General features: G+C 39.1%; 1 protein-coding gene across 2 annotated transcripts; it reads right to left on the reverse strand.

The window, feature by feature from the left end:
- Nucleotides 1-41: 41 nt before the first annotated feature.
- On the reverse strand, nt 42-18,093 carry LOC121894458 (rho-related GTP-binding protein RhoA-D-like). 2 transcript variants are annotated; one of them, XM_042407072.1, is made up of 5 exons: nt 17,948-18,093; nt 8,001-8,158; nt 4,757-4,877; nt 4,202-4,332; nt 42-2,316 (listed from the first exon to the last, which is right to left on the reverse strand). In XM_042407072.1, the coding sequence occupies exons 2-5, from the start codon at nt 8,154-8,156 to the stop codon at nt 2,143-2,145; spliced, it is 582 nt and encodes a 193-aa protein (XP_042263006.1). In that variant the 5' UTR covers nt 8,157-8,158; nt 17,948-18,093; the 3' UTR covers nt 42-2,142. The 2 variants fall into 2 exon arrangements, with proteins under 2 accessions (XP_042263006.1, XP_042263007.1); XM_042407073.1 differs by lacking the exon at nt 17,948-18,093 and adding an exon at nt 8,427-8,536.
- Between the last annotated feature and the right edge of the window lie 521 nt (nt 18,094-18,614).

The raw sequence follows: 18,614 nt of genomic DNA on the forward strand, positions 1-18,614 counted from the left end.
AGTTGCATTACAATATAAAAGATACAGATCTTGCCAGCTGGTAGGTTTGGTGCCTTTACTGACATTATAAGGAGGTTGCATGCAACATCAAAGATATTGTTTTGTCACACACATTTCAACATCCATCCTCCATGCAACACAGGAACATGTACAGTACATGAATGAGCAACAGAGGCAGAGAAAAGGAATGCCGTGAAGAGTCTGTGCCTGAGGACAGTCGCTGGGCCTTTCAAGCATTGTATATCAAGCCGTTCTACTTTCAGGTCAAGTTCACAATCGAGTATTCTGAGAGGACACGTGAGAGAAAACTGGGACCAGGAGACGGTCTCTGACACGTCTCCATCCATCACACCGCTATACAACAAATTCAGTGTGGGCCCTTGAGGATCAACAGCCACTTTGATGCGAGACATAAAATGTCAAAGGAGGGAAGATCAAGACCAACATAGATCAAGATAAGACAGACGAATCAGCATAATTTTCCTCTTCTCACAGTTGTACTCTTTTTGATAGCAAAACAACTCTAAATCGATCAAAGAGCATCTTTATGGCTGCTGATAGATGTTTTTTTTCCAGAATATGTAATGTAAAAAGTTTTGTCATTTTCCCGTGATTCATTCTTGACGCAAAACTGCATGATGAAAATTGGCATAACCTAGCGCATAAAGGTGAAACTGCATTCCTAGATTCAAATCTTAATATTTAAACTGTGAATATTGAAACTTTTCTTAACTAATGACACCTTTTGTGGTCATTCTTTGTGAAACATGTGAGAAAGGTCACTCTTGACCCTTTGTCAGTCAGCATCAGGTTGGCATGGAGCAGCTGGTCTATCTGGTCTGGGAGAGAAACACCAAAAAGGCACACCAGAACAGAGAAGGCACCAGGGAAAAACAAACTCCTCACACACGACTCAGCTCTTCTCAAACATGTGAAGAATGTTGTCCGATTGGAAACATCCACACGCAAAGGCTAACAGCTCTGACGAGATGTGATTTACACGACTGGACAAACCCGTCCGACACACACAGATTCAAACAGCGGGTGTAACCGGCTCACTTGCATTGTGGCAGCAGCAGAGCTGAAGTCAGTCACTCGCAATAAACAAACAAGGGAGGTTTCACCAGGACTTGGTCTCTATGTGATTTCATTTTCAGTTCTGTCATCTCCCTGTTGGTCCTAACAGCCATTGTGCATAGATGAGTCATATTGGCTTGTGTCTTTACTTGCCAGTTCTCACTCCTCTTTCTGGGTCCACTGCACAAATTAGCGAAAAGTTATGAGGGATGCGTGTGAATAATCAGATCTTATCTCCTATCACATTACAAAAGCAGTTACCTATCTTCAACCTCAACGTGAGCGGACTGAGCATGGAGACTGTCGAGGGAACGCTGATGTTTCACGTCAACAAAAATGACACAAGCAACCATTTGTTGTGCTTGACGAGTTGTCGACAGCAATGAAAGCCTTAGTTATGGCTTTGCTCAGGTTTCACAATGACAACACTGTGTAAAATGAGCTACACTACAATGGAGAGGCCCTCAGCTGAAATGTTAGCTAGCTGACACAAACATGAGAAGTAGATGGTGGTGTACAAACTTTAAAAAAAAGGCACTAGCTGTTATGGTCAAAAGATATCTCCAGTGACTTTCCTTCTCTATCACAAAAGCTACCATAATAAACAGAACTGATATTAAAAGGACTGTTTGGACAAGACCTTACTCAAGAAGACTTTATGCTAGCAAGGAGGGATGCTGCTCGCCCAAGCTCATGAAGAACAATATTGCATACAATTATGTGCATCTACCACTGCCTCGTTACATTACAAATATAAAGAAAAACAAGTAGGAAAACCTTCTATGTGTAAAGACAGATTTTGGGAAGAAAAAAAATGCAAATCAACAAGGAACTTTAAACATCAATTTCTAACCATGGTTGTAATATAGACAAAGTCTGTTTCCTGTATTGGGTTTATTCGCGTATGATTCATCTGTCTGCGTCTTATCATGAAATGCGAGATACAGTACAAAGATGCCATTTGGTAAAAGGTCAGTCCTTTTCATGTGTGGTGGGGTTTTTTTTTTTCTCTCCTATTGGTCAGTTGATTTTATGGTGTCTGGACTGGCCGACCGCGCCGGCTTCTCACAGCAGCGTGCAGCCGCTTCTCTTCTTGCGCTTGCGGACCTGAAGCGCTGCTCTAGTGGCCATCTCGAACACTTCCCGCACGCCATCCTTGGTCTTGGCAGAGCACTCCAAGTAGCCAAAGGCACTAATCCTGTTGGCCATTTCTCTGCCTTCATCTGTCTTCACCGGCTCCTGCGTAGTTAGATTAGAGATTGTTAGAAAAACAAATAATGTACCGGTGTTTTTATGACTTATCTACACTGTATTGAAGTGGATAAAAACAGAGCCTCAAGTACTCTTCATCAATAACAGCCACATCATAGCTTACACGTGTTGAGGCAACAATGTCTGTTTGACCATGTGAATCCAAAACACTTGAACTGATGACTTTGTGCTACTCTTTGTCTAAGGGTTCCTGATTTCTACAGAAAGGAAAAGCTGACAGTGGCGTCTGAAAGAGCTGGAGAGCTTTGTCAACATGTTCCCATTATCGTGACCAGCTGGACCTGGAGACAGACACAGAATGGGCGATAGTGCCTTTCTGTGACACAGTAAAGCAATATGTCGCTGTTATTATAGTATGACTGAAAGGCCGGTAGCAGCCTTTTCAGACTGCTGTAACCGTTTGTTCCCCAGGGGAAGTTAACTTTCAGTGATAGACAGGTAAAAAAAAATCTCTCTTAAAAAGGGAGATAGTAAGGAATTTTATTTCAATTAATAGTCTATTAAAACAATCAATCAGTCTTCTTTTGTGTTTTTCCTAATTTTGGTGAATTGCTCAATATTTTCTCTGATCCACATTTTTTGCACCTAATATTGTCAATCTGTTTTTCTATACTGTCATTTCACTATTATTATTTCTGTCTACTTCTACATCTATTGCATGTTTATTTTTAATGGAAGAGGGATTCTTCCTCTATTGCTGTTGTTTATACCATTTTTCCCTGTTAAGGTTTTTTTGGTCACTATCTTCCTTCTTAATAGACTGTAAAGCCCTTTAAAGCAAATTTGTGATTCCAGGCTATATAAATAAATATAACTGAAACTGTTTTCTTGGAATTCAGATAACTGAAATACTGGATAGCATTATATGGCAACATTTTTTAGCTTTCTATTTTTTCTTTTTTTTACACATTTACTCCAAACAAATTTACAAAATTATGGCTACATTCTGATCGACTGAAAATAATGCTGCCTCCTCATTCATTTGAACGAGGCCAGTACAGCAAAAAAGATGCTAGGGCATCCGGCAAAAGTTAAACTTTTTTTGCCAGATGACCTAGCAACGTGACATCACCCAGCAAGACACTGTAGTGACCAATAAAAAAATGCAAGCACATATTCCTAGTAGATAATTTTTTAACATGAATGGTGTACTTCAAGAGCTGTAAAATGTTGCATCAGAGTATTATAAACTCCTGTGCAGTATTTAGACATCTGATAAGCCTTTAAATTCACAAATCCGTTCAGATAACTGCACTGCATGGAAAAGCAGCAGCCCCCTCATTAATTTCAATGAGAGCACTGCAGGAGGCTAATGTAGAGAGTCTTGCCAAAGAATTGCAGGGTTGTGCAGCAAAAAAAGTTAAACCTTGCTCACACATTTGCTGCAACACAATGCCATGCACTGTGTTGGCCAATCAAATATGTGCAAGCTCACATTTCTGGTAGAATAAATTGTAATATGAACGGGGTAATTCAACTGTTTACCAAGTGATTGTGGAGACACAATGATAACTTGATACAGAGTTGTATAATCGTGTCTCTATTATAAACAACTGTGCAGTGTTTTGGAGGCTTTGGATTCTGATAAGCCTTCAAACTATTGGATCTACTAGTTAAACCAGCCTTCCTGCATTGTACACCACAGTACCTGTGATACTCAAAAAAAACACACCCACACCATCGCAGCTCCTTCCATTTTTTTTTAACACAATTTGAACCTCATGAAATGTTTGAACACTGCACATATCATCAGGCTTCTGGTCCCCAAGGACTGAAGAACTGCCTACTTGGCGTATAATAACTGCCCGATTACCACAATCTACAGTTCATTGACCTTCGGAGGCTTCTGTACCTGCTTCATCTTGGCCAGCTCTCTCCGTGTGTGCTCATCATTCCTCAGGTCCTTCTTGTTCCCCACCAGGATGATGGGAACATTGGGACAGAAGTGTTTCACCTCAGGCGTCCACTTCTCAGGGATATTTTCTGTCCCGGGAGAGACATGTAGTGAGCACAGATACTCAAGAGAGCGACTATAAAAAGGGACAGGCAGTGCAGAGTCACGGTGCAGAACACTTCTCATGATGGATTGCTCTGCAGACTGCCTGAGGCAAAGATGTTTTTAGCTGCACTAATCCTGCTTCCCATCAAGTCCATTAAGGCATTTAACAAACAGCTTGGTTAGCTGATATGAACTGTCCTGATTCTGTGAAGATAAATACGGTAACAAAATGTCTCTTTTAGAAGGTATAAGTCATGTATTTCAGAATTTGTCATATAAGTCATGTTGTATAATTATTACAAGCTGTCAACTTTCTATGCTGCTGCCATCTAAGGTTAGACTAACCTCTTTAAATAAAGGTTATACAAATAAAACAAATTAAAATAGGCCACGTCAGCATTTTCTTACCTAAACTGTCTGGGCTGTCGATGGAGAAGCACATAAGGATGACATCTGTGTCAGGGTAGGAGAGAGGCCTCAACCTGTCGTAGTCCTCTTGGCCTGCAGTATCCCACAGCGCCAACTCCACCTGGAAAAAAAGGCAAAAGAAAAAGTTTTTAAAAAAACAGCAAACACACTCAAGACACATTAACTGTAGATAAAGGTTATCTTGGTTTTGGAAAAAAAGTGATTCTCCTGTTACTCCTGTTAATTTGAACACGTCTTAAGGGCTTAAAAATGAAAATTACCTGTCTACCCAGAGTAGATGTAATTGGACTCACTGATCCGGATGAATACACAAATAAAGGTCACAACATCATTAGTGATGAAGTTTACTTTATCTTCCGCTGAGAGTTGTGGCTATTTTGAATATGACACGCCTGAACCAAAGGCTAGGAATTAAATAATACTAAGACAGCTTAACCTTTGGACAATTATCTCCTCTCGCTACAAATACCTTGCATCTTGAGCATAACTTGTGATGTTTTGTGTGTGTTTTACCCAGGTAGCTTTCCTTGTTTGTGGGAAATACATTGTACACACATTTGCTTCTCATCATTACTGCAGCCCTGACCTAATCAGCTTCATAAGTCTGTTGACAGTGTTGTGGAAATGAACTTGGGGAATGGCCTCATCCCATCACACCACCGATTAATTCAATTAGGGAAAGTGGGAGATTAGCGAGCATCAAACCGGATACCTTCTGTCCCTGTACGGGCATTAACAGCCAGTCTTCACTTGACTCCGCTCTTCAGCTGACTCAGTGTGTTTGAGGACAAAAAAAAAAAAAAACTTTTGCAAAGTTTTAAATACTGGAACTTCACTGAATGACAAAAGATTCTGGTATGCCCACAGAGAGCACAAGCATCAGTCAACGGTCCCAAAATAGAGGTTTGCAGAGGCAGAGGGTGGGAGGTGGCTGCACACTGTTGAGTCTGCATGAGCAACCAGAGCGGTTATGTTCCCACTAGGCTCGTTGTAAGCTGCACACTTTGGGGAGGAAAAGAGAGGGGAAAAAACAGCTATTTTTAGAATCAGCCCAATTCACTATAGGTGAGAGAAAGATAAGGTTTTTTATAATCAAGGGGGGTGAAAAACTCAAATTTAGGGACTGAGAGCACAAATCTTATCCAGCTGGTTGTATAATGGTCTTATGGGGCGGGCAATCCTCTAGAGAGAAACTAAAGGGGCCAACACTCATATCTTTACCAAAATTATCCCCTTCTAGACCAATGTCCATCACAGATACCTAAGTTTATACTTCCTGTCCAAAACAGTTAACCCCTCCTTGCCTCTCCCCCATCTCAGTGAGACCAGGACAGGAAATGAGAGACGGTTATCGGACAGGAGGAGCAGGGTCCTGAGGGAAGGTGGGGGATTGCCAGGAGACATCCCTGTTCCCTGTCTGAACAGGAAGCTGGGAAGTACAGTCATTTCCTGTTTTGCCATGTGGTGATCCTGCAGCGGTGGTCAGCTCAAGAGAACAAAACCCTTTGACAATAATAAGCCATCTGCAGCTCAGACTGGATGCTGGCTGACCAACTCCCCATGACTCAGATTCAAGACATCACACACACACGCTCGCCAGTAGGACTTAAATGTAGTTTGTTTCATAACTCTGAAGCTGTGTCCGAAATCACTCATTTACTACTGCCTATTGTCACTACTTTTTCGTTCCATTGTTTTTTTTATATAGTGTGCAGATATAAGATATAAATGTAATGGCGGAGGGTTAATATAGACCAAGCTTAATGCTGCGTTCATGTCATATCAGAGTTACCATAAGTATGAGTTTCCGACTTGTAAAAACCATTAAACCTCCAAGTCGTAATTACGACTGGGAAACTGAGATTTTCCGAAAGTTTCAATATATCCGACTTGGCACTTACTAATACAGAAGTGCTTGAAAACCAAACAAACATGCCTTATGTTAGCCAAAGTCCGTCATTTAATGTAATAATCTTTCAGATCCTTCCCATCCATCTGGAAATAGCATGAATGCGGTATGACTGTTTGCTAAACCCCTCCCTCAAAAAGTCATTGTCCACTCACTTAGCAACTGTAACTATAGGTTACAGTTGCTAAGTGCTTGGATTTCTCTACTTGTAGTAAGAGCGATATTCAGTATTTAAAGAGTTTAGAAAGTGGTGTCTTTTTTCTAACCTTTACAAAACAAAAAATACAAGAGCAAAAGTGTAAGGAATGGATGAACAATATTTGCATATGGAAGAAGGAGTAGATGCCATTTTAAGGATTTTAGCGTTGTAACCATACTTTTTTCTGTGCAAAAACCATATCAGACACAAATTATTGTTCCAAGCTTCTGTTGTTCCAAGATTATTTTCATGTCTTAATACATGTCTGGAGGAGATCTTTAAACAATGTGTTTATCTGCTTTTAGATAAGATGCAAACATTAGCATGGTGGTTAACTAGCTTACTACCTACAGTAGGAAGCTAACCCAGCATTCCTTCAAGCCAAAGAGGCATTTTATACTCCACTATTTTGTGGGGTTACGGATAACTAAACAAGTAATTAAATAACTGAAAAATTATTTATTTCATAATACACATTTCCCCACTGGCCCTGAATGATACTATATAAGAGTTTAGAGTAACAGCTCTGTCCTGCTGTTTATTGGATTTGGGGAAGTTGACACTTCAGCAACCCCAGCCAATGCTGGTATGCTAAGTATGAAAGCTAAGCTGCCAAACAATGTAATGTTTGAACAAAAACTGTTGTTTTCCAACTCATGGAGCAAGGGTTAACTTAATTAGCAAGGCTGCTCGCAAGAGCTGATAAAATCTGTTAGCCACAGTTGTTATTTCAGCCAACTATAAATGAGAAGCCTGCTTCTGTCTGCCTTTGTCTGAAATCAAGGACCCTTTGTTTCAACAATTAATTCTTCGAGTGGCAAATCTGTCACGTTATGACTGCACTGCATATGTGCCTGTGGGGCTAAGCTGCCCTTTTCACAGCAGACATTTTGACTTGGGAACAGGAAACAGGTGGAATTAATAACATTAATGAACTCCAATGGGTAATGTTATTATTTACACCTGTGCTTTTCCTGCTATGAAATGTCAAAATGTCTGCTGTGGAAAAGCTCTATTAGGTCATTCATATTATTTCAGGACGGTGTTTGCTTATGAAATAAATAAACTTTCTATGTCACATGATGGACATTATCACTAGTCTCAATGGTACAAACCTGTTTCCCGTCAACCTCGATATCAGCTATGTAGTTCTCAAACACTGTTGGCACGTAGACTTCAGGAAACTGGTCTTTACTGAAAACGATGAGAAGACATGTTTTCCCGCAAGCTCCATCCCCGACGATTACCAGCTTCTTCCGAATGGCTGCCATCTCTGTTGGGAAACGAGAGGAGGGGTTTTTCCATGAATTTGTCACAGACAGACATTTAAATGGGCTGTTGAGTGCCAAAATTATCAGCAGTACCACAAAAGGAAAAATCAACTTTTTTGGTGTTCTGGGAGATTTCCTGTCATGCTGGAGGAACAGCTCAAGCAACACAGTCATGGTTTGACATCTAGTTGTGTGTTCTATGCTACAGATACTTAAACTATTTGTAGACTTTGCAGAAATACAAGATAAATGAAGAACACGATGTCGTACAAAAACTTTTTCTGCTCATCTGTGGCTCCAAAGAGACCATTCTGACATCTGACTGACAGTGCTGCATTACTTTGAGGGAGGGCACTCTGATCTGCATGTTGTCACAGACAGCTGCAGTCATAGACCTTGAATCCCCAATGCCCCAAATCTAGACTACAAAGGTACATGAAGAACAGAGGAGGAGGAGGAGGAGGAGGAAGACAGTGGAGTGAGGGAGAGAAGAAACAGAGAGGGGGGGTTTGGAGGGGGGGTGGAGACAAGCTGGGACATGAAGGAATGTGCTATCAGGCCGTTCACTCCTATTCCCGCCCTGTTTGTTTCCCTCTGCAGTGTGTGTGGAAAAGAAAAGCGTCCAGGAAATCAGAGCAGCTGGTGAAGTACTTGGTAGTGGTGTCCTAAAAAGCAGACAAAACACTACTCTGCTTTTGATCTCTCTAAATGCTCCTTCAGCCCTCTTTGGGAAATACTTTGATAGTTGACAATTATCTCAAAATTATTTTCGCTCAAAGAACAAGAGCTAAACTGTCCAACCCATATGCTGCACTTGTGTTAAGGTGTTATTGCTTACATCGGCTAGTTGCAAGCATGTGTTTATGCCGTGTTATAAAAAATACCATGCAAGCACTTCACACTAAAACAATATCATGTCAAACAGATCTAGATGCATCTTTGTCAACAAGATTTAAATTTTACAACCACACTTCAAGCCTAAAAGGATGAAGCTTTGCTGGTTAACTGTGCACAAAATACAATCCACTGAACCAACTGAATCAAGACACATTTTTGCAATAAACCCTGGAGGAGAGGACTGGTTTAGCTGATGTGTGTGCAGGCTGCGTGAGGATGAGTTAGCAGGGCAGCTGATGGATGAGCCGGAGCCCTGCTGCCTGGGAGCAGCTGTGCATATAGTCATTTGGCTCCTCACCTCATCCACTTTCTGCCAGACAGTCTTGACAGCAATCCTCTTCACGAGGGCACCCACTTATCAGGGGAAATTCATCTTTCAGTGCTGCGGGCAAAACTTTGAGTTGAGCCTGACCCAACGCCCACTTTTAATCTCTGCCTGGATGCATAGCAACACCAAATCTCCCAGTAAAGAGCATCAAACCGTTGACTGAATGTGTGTTGTTGGTTTGGTGCGATGGTGTGACTAATTTCAGTTAAGCCAAAACGTACATGGTTTGTTTCAAATAGTTCCTTACATGCAACACAAGGTGATATGTGCATTGTGTAAGCATGGTTTAGTCAGTCAATGCTGTACAATCTGAAGAGAATGTGCAATATATTAAATATTACATGCACAATTGGAATGAATAGGACACCACAGATTTCATGCATTTTATAACACGAACTGAACCAGTCATCATAATGACCATATGTCCACTGGATTGTGTCCATTTTTAAATCGAACAGAGTTTGCACTGTATACAGTGGTAAATATACATATGGCTGTAACTAACGATTATTTTCATTATCAGGTAATCTGTAAATTATTTTCTCGATTAATCGATTAGTTGCTTGGTCTTTAAAATGTCACAAAATGTTTATCAATACTTCCCAAAGCTGTAGATGCAACCCAGAATGTCTTGTTTTGTCCTAACAAATAGTCCACAATCCAAATATATTCAGTTTACTGTCATGGAAGACAAAAGAACCTAGAAAATATTCACATTTAAGAAGCTAGAACCAGAGCATTTTTTCTTGAGAATTGACTCAAAATGATTAATCAAAATAGTTGCAATCAATTTTCTGTCGATCGACTAATCAATTAACCAACTAATTGTGAGAGATGAGATACAAGAGGTAAAAATAATCTGAAATATGTACATTTAGTGCAAAAGTGTACATATGGTATAGATGGTTTATGAATTACAAGTAAGCAAAGTAACCCCAGAAAGAATAAAAAGAAGAGTGTACGAGAGAATAAATTATTACCCTGCCCTATTTCCACTGATATTTAGACTTGGCGTACCCAGTAGGCAAAATGGAAATTTTGGGTGTGCTTGCTTCTTTGACAGTTTTATTAACATCTTGGTTACTCTTTCCCTCTTATGGAAATTCTGGTCATGGTTTGATCATATTTTCTGTCTTTTCCCCTGTGGACTACTCATTCTGGTGCAGTGTACTTTGTTACAGCTCCACAGATTTTGCCAAAGGGTTTTGCCAAAGGCTTGAGTTTGAATTTAGGCTGCTGTAGCAAATGCTGGTGGTGCTGTTATTTGTATCTTTTTAAATAGGTACTCAAAGATATGCACTCAAAGCTGTTGACAGCCTTTAAACAGATGAATGTACTGTTAAATGACCATCAAAAATGATCATCATCTGCAGTTGGAAAGGCTTCCTCTGATACTGTATTTTATTCAGCAAATGACAGAATATCTAATAATGAAGAGCACTTCCTCTTTTCTTCTTCAAATGTGTTTGATACTGGCATGAACATTGATTCCAGAGAAACTACGCAGCATCTTTTGCTTTCCAGAGATAGCGTGAACCAAAGAAAGCTCAACTAGATATGATGGGTTCAAAGCCAAACAAATGGGAGACAGCAGCACCAAGGCCTCAGAGGCTCACCCTGTAAAACAAAACAATCCACTTCCTGTTCTGTGAAGCCTGGGAGGAGCTCTTGGCTGCAGCTCTGTTTGGACAGGCCTCAGCAGAGCCGGGACACGGAGAGGGCTGCCAGAGGCGATGCAACACATGAAAGCACGCATGCATGCTTACCCCCACATACATGCCCATGTAAACAGTCCCAGGAATATCTGGGGCCTATGAAGGAACATCTCGACACAATGGAAAGAGGAAATTATGCGTGTAAATGCCCCATATAGTCACAAACTGTGCCAGATACTCAGGCTACCTATGACTGATGCCCTCTATTTTAGGCACTAATGGATACTAATGACAGCAACAACTGAGGGGGAAGTTTAGGTGGTTGCCAGTGGTAACCGATTTGACCAGAGTTGTAATACAGATGATCAAGCCTGTTCGTCATGATTCAGCCAGCAATTCATCCTGTCAACATACATATCAAAGTCTAATCTCACCCTGACTCAATCAAAATATGTGAATAGGCACAAATTATCTGCAACCACTATCAGCTGGGTGACCTTTGACCCCAACGCAACACTGAATGAGAGTAAAGATGTCACGGTGAGATTAACTGTCCTCCTGAAAGCTGCGACAAGAACAGAAATAGTTCGACATCATTCTTTCGGCTTTACATAAACATCACTCAGTTCAGGGTGCAGACATTTTCATTGGTCTGGCACTGTTACTGTACACAACACAACAGATTTATCGGCTGGTGCAGAGAGATATGCTAGAACATATTCATAACGCCTTTAATCATGCCGAAGTAAACTGTGAGACAGCAGGAACACTGAGTTACTTACAGAGTCAAACTTCAAAGAGAAATACTGTAAGAAAATCTAACAACATAATACTGAATGATGCTGAGCTGACTGAAGTTCAGTTAACTGGTCTATGACAGAGGTTGTATTTACAGTGTTGATAACAGCCTGCATTTTATATCTTTCATTACCGCACTACGAGGCTGAGGAGCAAATTTACGACTTGATACAGTGATATGAGCCATGTTCATTAGTGATCTATTACTGTTTTTTCCTTCCATTCTAGAGATGCAACGATAAGTCGAATGAAAGAAAATTAATCTGCAATGTTTTTTGATAATTGAATAATCGGTTCAAGCTATTTTTTAAGCAAAAATGGCAAAAATTCACTGGTGAACTGTGAATATTTTCTTGTTTTCATACTTTTCTATGATAATAAACCCCTTATCTTTGGCCTTTAGACTCTGGTCAAACAAAACAAGACATTTTGATGTGTAATCATGGGCTCTGGGAACTTGGGATGGACATTTTTCACAGTTTACTGACATTTTACTGATTAATCAAGAAAATAATCTGATGCGTAATTGATAATGAAAATAATTGTTTGTTGCAGCCCTAGCTCATTCTTCTACCAGAGGTTCCAACCTTTTGGAAAAAAAAGCATTGTCTAATATGGTGTGAGCAGTCAAGTCAATTTTATTTGTATAGCCCAATATCACAAATCACAAATTTGCCTCATCAGGCTTTATAATCTGTACAGCAATACGACATCCTCTATCCTTAGACCTTTGATTCGAGTATGGAAAAACTCACTAAAAAACGCTTTGACAGGGGAAAATATGGGAGAAACCTCAGGAAGAGCACAAAAATAACCATAATTTTCTGTTGCAGGAATAATTTCCTTAGAGGCAGGTTTATGTCATGATCAATTAAATGTGAAAGTCTAAAATTGGCTTTTTATGTGGAACCAAAGACGCAACCATTCTGTCATAATTATCTTCTGGATTTCCAAGATTATTATTACAATATCAATTTATTCATTTCACCATTGTAAAACCCAGAATTTATGTCAGTAGATACTTATTACCTACATACAATTAACATATTTCACTTTCTTGCTTACCAATACACTATTAAAGGGTGAAAATGAATACCTCTGTGAAGTCACCAAGTACTGAAATGATAAGACAATGAAACTGAATATACTGAAATACTTGATGGACAGAAAATAGAAAATTAGTTTCCAACAACTCTCATAATTCATTTGCGTCATTTATCAAGAGAAATAGCCAAACATTCGCTGGTTCCAGCTTCCCAAAGGAGAAGTCTTGTCTCTGCTTTATATCATTTTAAATATAATATCTTGGGGGTTTGGATAGCCAAATAAAGTAAACTGAAGAGATCCCACTGTGCTCTGGATAACCATTTTGGGGTATTTTATCAACTAACTGATAAACTGATTAATCAAAAAAGAATTTACAGATGAATTGATGATAAAAATAATCATCAGGGGCAGACCAAATCATAAGAAAAGAAAAGAAAGTATGAAAGCCGTAGTAGTCTGTGAGTTTTCAATCAAAACTTGATCCAAAAACAACATGAAGAGTCACTAAAACACACAGGAGAGCAAAGCACCATTACTTCCTACAACTATTTGAGCAATGCCCCGGGTTAATGAACACACCACCTCTTTCTTTCTTTCTCTAAGGAGGTTTCCTGAGGCTTAGGGGCCAACAGGAGTTATGCAACAAGCTGAGCTTGAGTTAGCACCGTGCAGAGCGTGACCCTGACCAATGAGGCAGAGCTGTCTTTCAATTCTCATATGAGTTTAATATCAACAACAACACAGAACATAGACAAACATCAAGCTAATAAAAGGCGTGTTGTTCCTGAGATGATGATGATGATGACTTTTTTGTTCTGAGGTCCTGCAAACAAGCAAACATATTACAGGAAATGAGTCCTAGTATGATTGTTTTGCTTGTCTAACAGGCTTTCCAGGGCTGCACCTCTTTCTTTGATAGACTTTCACTAAACTCAGAGAGCCCTGAGTTACAGATCAGCTGATATCAACAGTGAAAAGTTATTTCCATGGTTTTCAGCATTATCATTACACAGGAGTTGCCAAGGAGCCAAACTCTGGTTTTAGATAAAGGCCTCATAACTAAGATAAATGAAGCAACACTGATTTTGACAGTTTGACAGATAAACATTGACCAAGAGATGACTATTCTAGCCTGGATCTGTGAAAAAACATAAAACTTATTTAACTAGAGAATACAAATTACTTTTAATATACTTCATGGAAATACTTTTTACAAGAATGTCCCCCAACATGTCACATATGACTCATTTCTAAATAGGGAGTTATGTTTTGTTTTCCTTATTTCATTAGCTATCTGAAATCATGGAAGAATTTTCTTCACCTCTGAGAGTCTGTCTGAGAAATGGGCCAAAGTTCATAAACTTGCAGAGGCTGTGGCTGAGACATAGCAGACAGCCTGCGACACCGGCTGTCTACACCACCTGAACCCTGGCATGAAAACATCTTATCTGACTAGATCTGACAGGAGCAACAGATCACATGGTGGATCGCACATTTGGTGACCACTCAAAAGCTAATCTTACAGGAAAGTTTCACACTGTTTTGGATGAAGCACTTGTGACACGATGTAGAGATTCCTGTGGTATAAACTGTGGACTCAAGTGCATCAAATGGAAATGCGAGTGCTTTTAAACAACAGCAGGAATATACACACAGCAGATCAGGTCAGCCTCTCACATTCTTTGGGCGTATGTTACAAACACACCAGCTCCTTAAATCCTACTGAGTCATAACTTTACTGGTACACCCATGGAAATGACCAAATGTACCAACAGTCAGCCAGCCCAGGAAATAAAGCCAGATATGAAATCTCTCTTTAACAACAATGACCTCTCTAGAGGAAGATCTCTGTTTTAATGCTTTTTTGTCAAAGAAATAGTCCAACATTTTGGGAAATTTATTCTTTTATTAGCTTTCTTGCCAAGAGTTAGAGCACACACTCATATCTAGGGCTGCAAATAACGATTATTTTCAATATTGATTAATCCATTGGTTGTTTGGGGTATAAAATGTTAGAAAATGGTGAGAAATGTCGATCATGGTTTCCCAAAGCCTAAGATCACATCCTCAAATGTCTATTTTTGTCCTGACACAGTCTAAAGATATTCAGTTTATCATCACGGAAGACGAAAGAAACCAGAAAATATTCACATTTGAAAATGACTCAAAATGAGTAATCGATTATCAAAATAGTTGGCAACTAATGGATTAATCAACTAAATGTTTCAGCTCTACTCATATCTGTCCAGTAACTACTGTGTAAAGCTACAGCTAGCAGCCAGTTAGCTTAACTTAGCATAAAGAACTAAAGGCTTTCTGGCAGTGTCACGGTGACAAGACTCCAGGAAGTCACTGCTCTCGGCCAAGAAATAGTCCGTCCCATAACCTCCTGAAAAATCGCAATGAATCGTTTTTACACTTGGGTTTTTGTACAGATTAAACAAACAAGATATTCTTTGTTAATCAGTGACATTTAGAGGTGCTAATGGGTGGATTTTGTTACCTTTTGGTACCGCTATCTGTTTCCCCTTGTTTCCATTCTTTATGCTAAGCTAAGCTAACCACCTGCTGTCTGTAGTTTCATATTTACACTACAGATATGAGCGTAATATCAATCTTCTCATCTAATTCTCAGCACGAAAGCAAATAAGCATAGTTCCCAAAATGTCGGACTGTTCCTTTAAATTCAGGTGGTTTTGGTATCTAAACTAGAGCTTTTCTAATAACCGTATCGACTGGCCATTTTCAAATTAATGGCTGCAGCCTGGTCACCTTAATAGCTTCCGTCAAGCAGCCATGAATTTACAAATTCACTAAAGGAAGAGGGTCACAGATTTTCCTGCTGAAAGCCCACTGAGAGGAAGTAGGACAAAACAAGAGAGTCGAGCCAGCTGGTGGCAGCCGGAGCATGATGACCAGAGACAGAGGATACACTGCACGGGTTTGAGAGAACAGCCACCTCATGACTCACTTTTGTTGAATAACTCAGGTCATGAGCAACAAACAGGGCTGACCACCAGATTTCCTGAGTCTGGACACTTCTCTTCCTCCCAGAGCAAGTACAAGTTCCATCTACTCTAAGGATACAGCTAATTATTATTCTCATTATCAATGACTCTGTTGTTTATTTTTTTTTTTCAATTAATTGATTAATTGTTTGGGCTATCAAGCACAAGATGGTGTCTTTAACTTCCTTGTTTTGTCTGACTAACAGACTGAAACCCAAAGATGTCTAGTTTATTATTACAGAAGAAAAAACAAATCCTGCAAATATTTTCTCAATTAATCAAATAATCATTTTGTCTATAAATATCCATGACATTTTTCCAAATTTTTTTCCAATCTTTCCCCAGTCATTTCTCCATTTTTCCAGGGTGTATAACATTACATAATCAAATGTCAAACCCAAAGATATTCAGTTTACAACAAAATAAAACAGAGAAAAGCAGCAAATCCTCATATTGGAGAATCTGGAAGCAGATAATGTTTGGTGTTTTTGGTGAACAATAAAAACATTTCATAGTGTTTAGGGCTGCAACTAACAACTCATTATAACTCATTAATCTGTTGACTTCTTCTTTGATTAATTGATTTGGCTAATCATTAGGACTATAAAATGCCAGAAAAAGAATACATATCCATCATAACTTGTTGTTCAACCAACAGTCCAAAACACAAAGTTTTTCAAATTATAATAATTTTGGCATTTTTTACATTGATAAATGACTTCTAATATTAGTCTCAAAATTGTTCAAAATCATTATTCATTTTCTGTAGATTGATTAACTGATTAATCGACTAATTGTTTCAGCACTTATACCTTTGCTGTCAACATCTACCCTCAGGTGTAGCTGGGATATATTTTGCAGGAATGCCACATGTATGTTGATTTTACAGTGTAACACACAAAATAATATCATGTGAATCTTATGTTCCAATTAAAATCACATTTTCATCAACATAATTAAACAATTTGTTGTTTTAAACTTGGGTGTTTCAGTCTAAATAACTCCCCCTAGTTCACAGGTTTCGTCCTCCACATGTTTTGTTATGTTTGAAAAACATTGTTGGCAGTTCAAACAACGCCCTCTAAGAAACGGGAGTGTTAATAATGAGGGAAATTAAGTGTTCCCAAGAATAGAAATGGCTCATTAGGAGATTTGCCATGTGGAGTTATTTGTCCCTCATCCTACCAACATATTTAACATACAAGAACTACAAACAGGGGTCTCTGGGGACCCCAAGAATAAACTACTGTAAGAAACAACCATCATAACAAAATGTTAACTTATTTCTTCTCAAAACATTATTAGTTATGTAATTAATGTTATCTGGAAAAAAACAGATTATTATTCTAGAAAAGTTACAGTTCATTTGCATTTTGTGTAAAACGAAGCTTTTATTCCAAATACTATCTTTCCACAAAGCCTTGAAAATGACTGACAGAGTGCCCCTACCCCCCTGATAGTGTGTGACACTTTAAATTAGGACCCATTGCAAACATGAACTCAATAAATAGCTCCATCTATTAAAACTGCACAGGCAGAACTGGGTGTTTTTGGGTCCCACAGGACCCCCAATACATTGGTGTTTTTACAAAGCACAAATTAAAACAGAAACAGAAAGCAATGATCTGAAGTCATTAAGAACAAATTGATTGACGAAGTCATGAAAAATTGGAATGATAGTATAAAGCACCTGTGAAATATGACAGAAAGTAATCCTCTTGGGGTCTGCAGGGACCCCAGTCAGCAGGATTAATGAGGTCGCAGCAGTTGGACAGACTGTACATACAAACAGGATCTGATGTGCTGCTTTGACTTTGAAACTAATGAAGCTATCAACAGTTGCACAGAAACACACACGCTGGGTACACTTCATTATAAACGCCAACACAGTCAGGGATTAAACTAAAACCTAAGCAGGAAAAAGGCGAATGTTAGTGTGAGGACAAGCCACCACCTTGTTCTCTCACCCAAGTATAAGTGAGCTATAATTAGACTGTCGCCTTATGTCAAAAAAAAGAGAATATTTAGTCAAACTACAGCCTTCAGGTTCATAATTACCTGCCGCCAGCCGGATGAGTCCTTTTTATAAATATTAGTCCCTGCTCGCTCTCTCCTCTGACACACTAACACTCACTTCTTGCTGCAGTATTCGCTAATTTCACGGAGAGAGAGCTGAGAAACGGGGCAGGCGGACAGGATCCTCCCACCGACAGCAGGCACAAGCTGGGCCACATCAACAGACACACACTTCCGTTTATTGCTGTAATAATAAAACATGGGATATAGTTATAATTTAGAGTTGAACACATCATGCTTCTGCTTTATTTGAGCTTTGGAAATTAACTCATACTGAATAAATAACTGAATAATAAACAAAAAACAAAATAATAAACTAGTAAAGTAAAGTATAACTATAGCTGCACCCAGTGGTGTAAGTGCATTTACTCAAGTACTGTACTTAAGTATAATTTTGAGGTACTTGTACTTTACTTGTGTATTTTCATCGTATGCTACTTTATACTTCCACTCCATTACATTTAATTGACAGCTTACACAATAGATAATATAACAAGCTTTTAAAATGCAACACATTGTTAAACCAGTTAAATTAATCCAGTGGTTTACAACCTTTTTGGCTTTTGATGTCTTACAAAAAGCAGCGTGTAGTCTGGGTCACATTTCAGATGTCTTAAGTTGTTAACAGCTGAAATAGTGATTTTTCCCT

Source organism: Thunnus maccoyii, chromosome 3 (genome assembly GCF_910596095.1).
Source record: "Thunnus maccoyii chromosome 3, fThuMac1.1, whole genome shotgun sequence".
NCBI lineage: Eukaryota > Metazoa > Chordata > Actinopteri > Scombriformes > Scombridae > Thunnus > Thunnus maccoyii.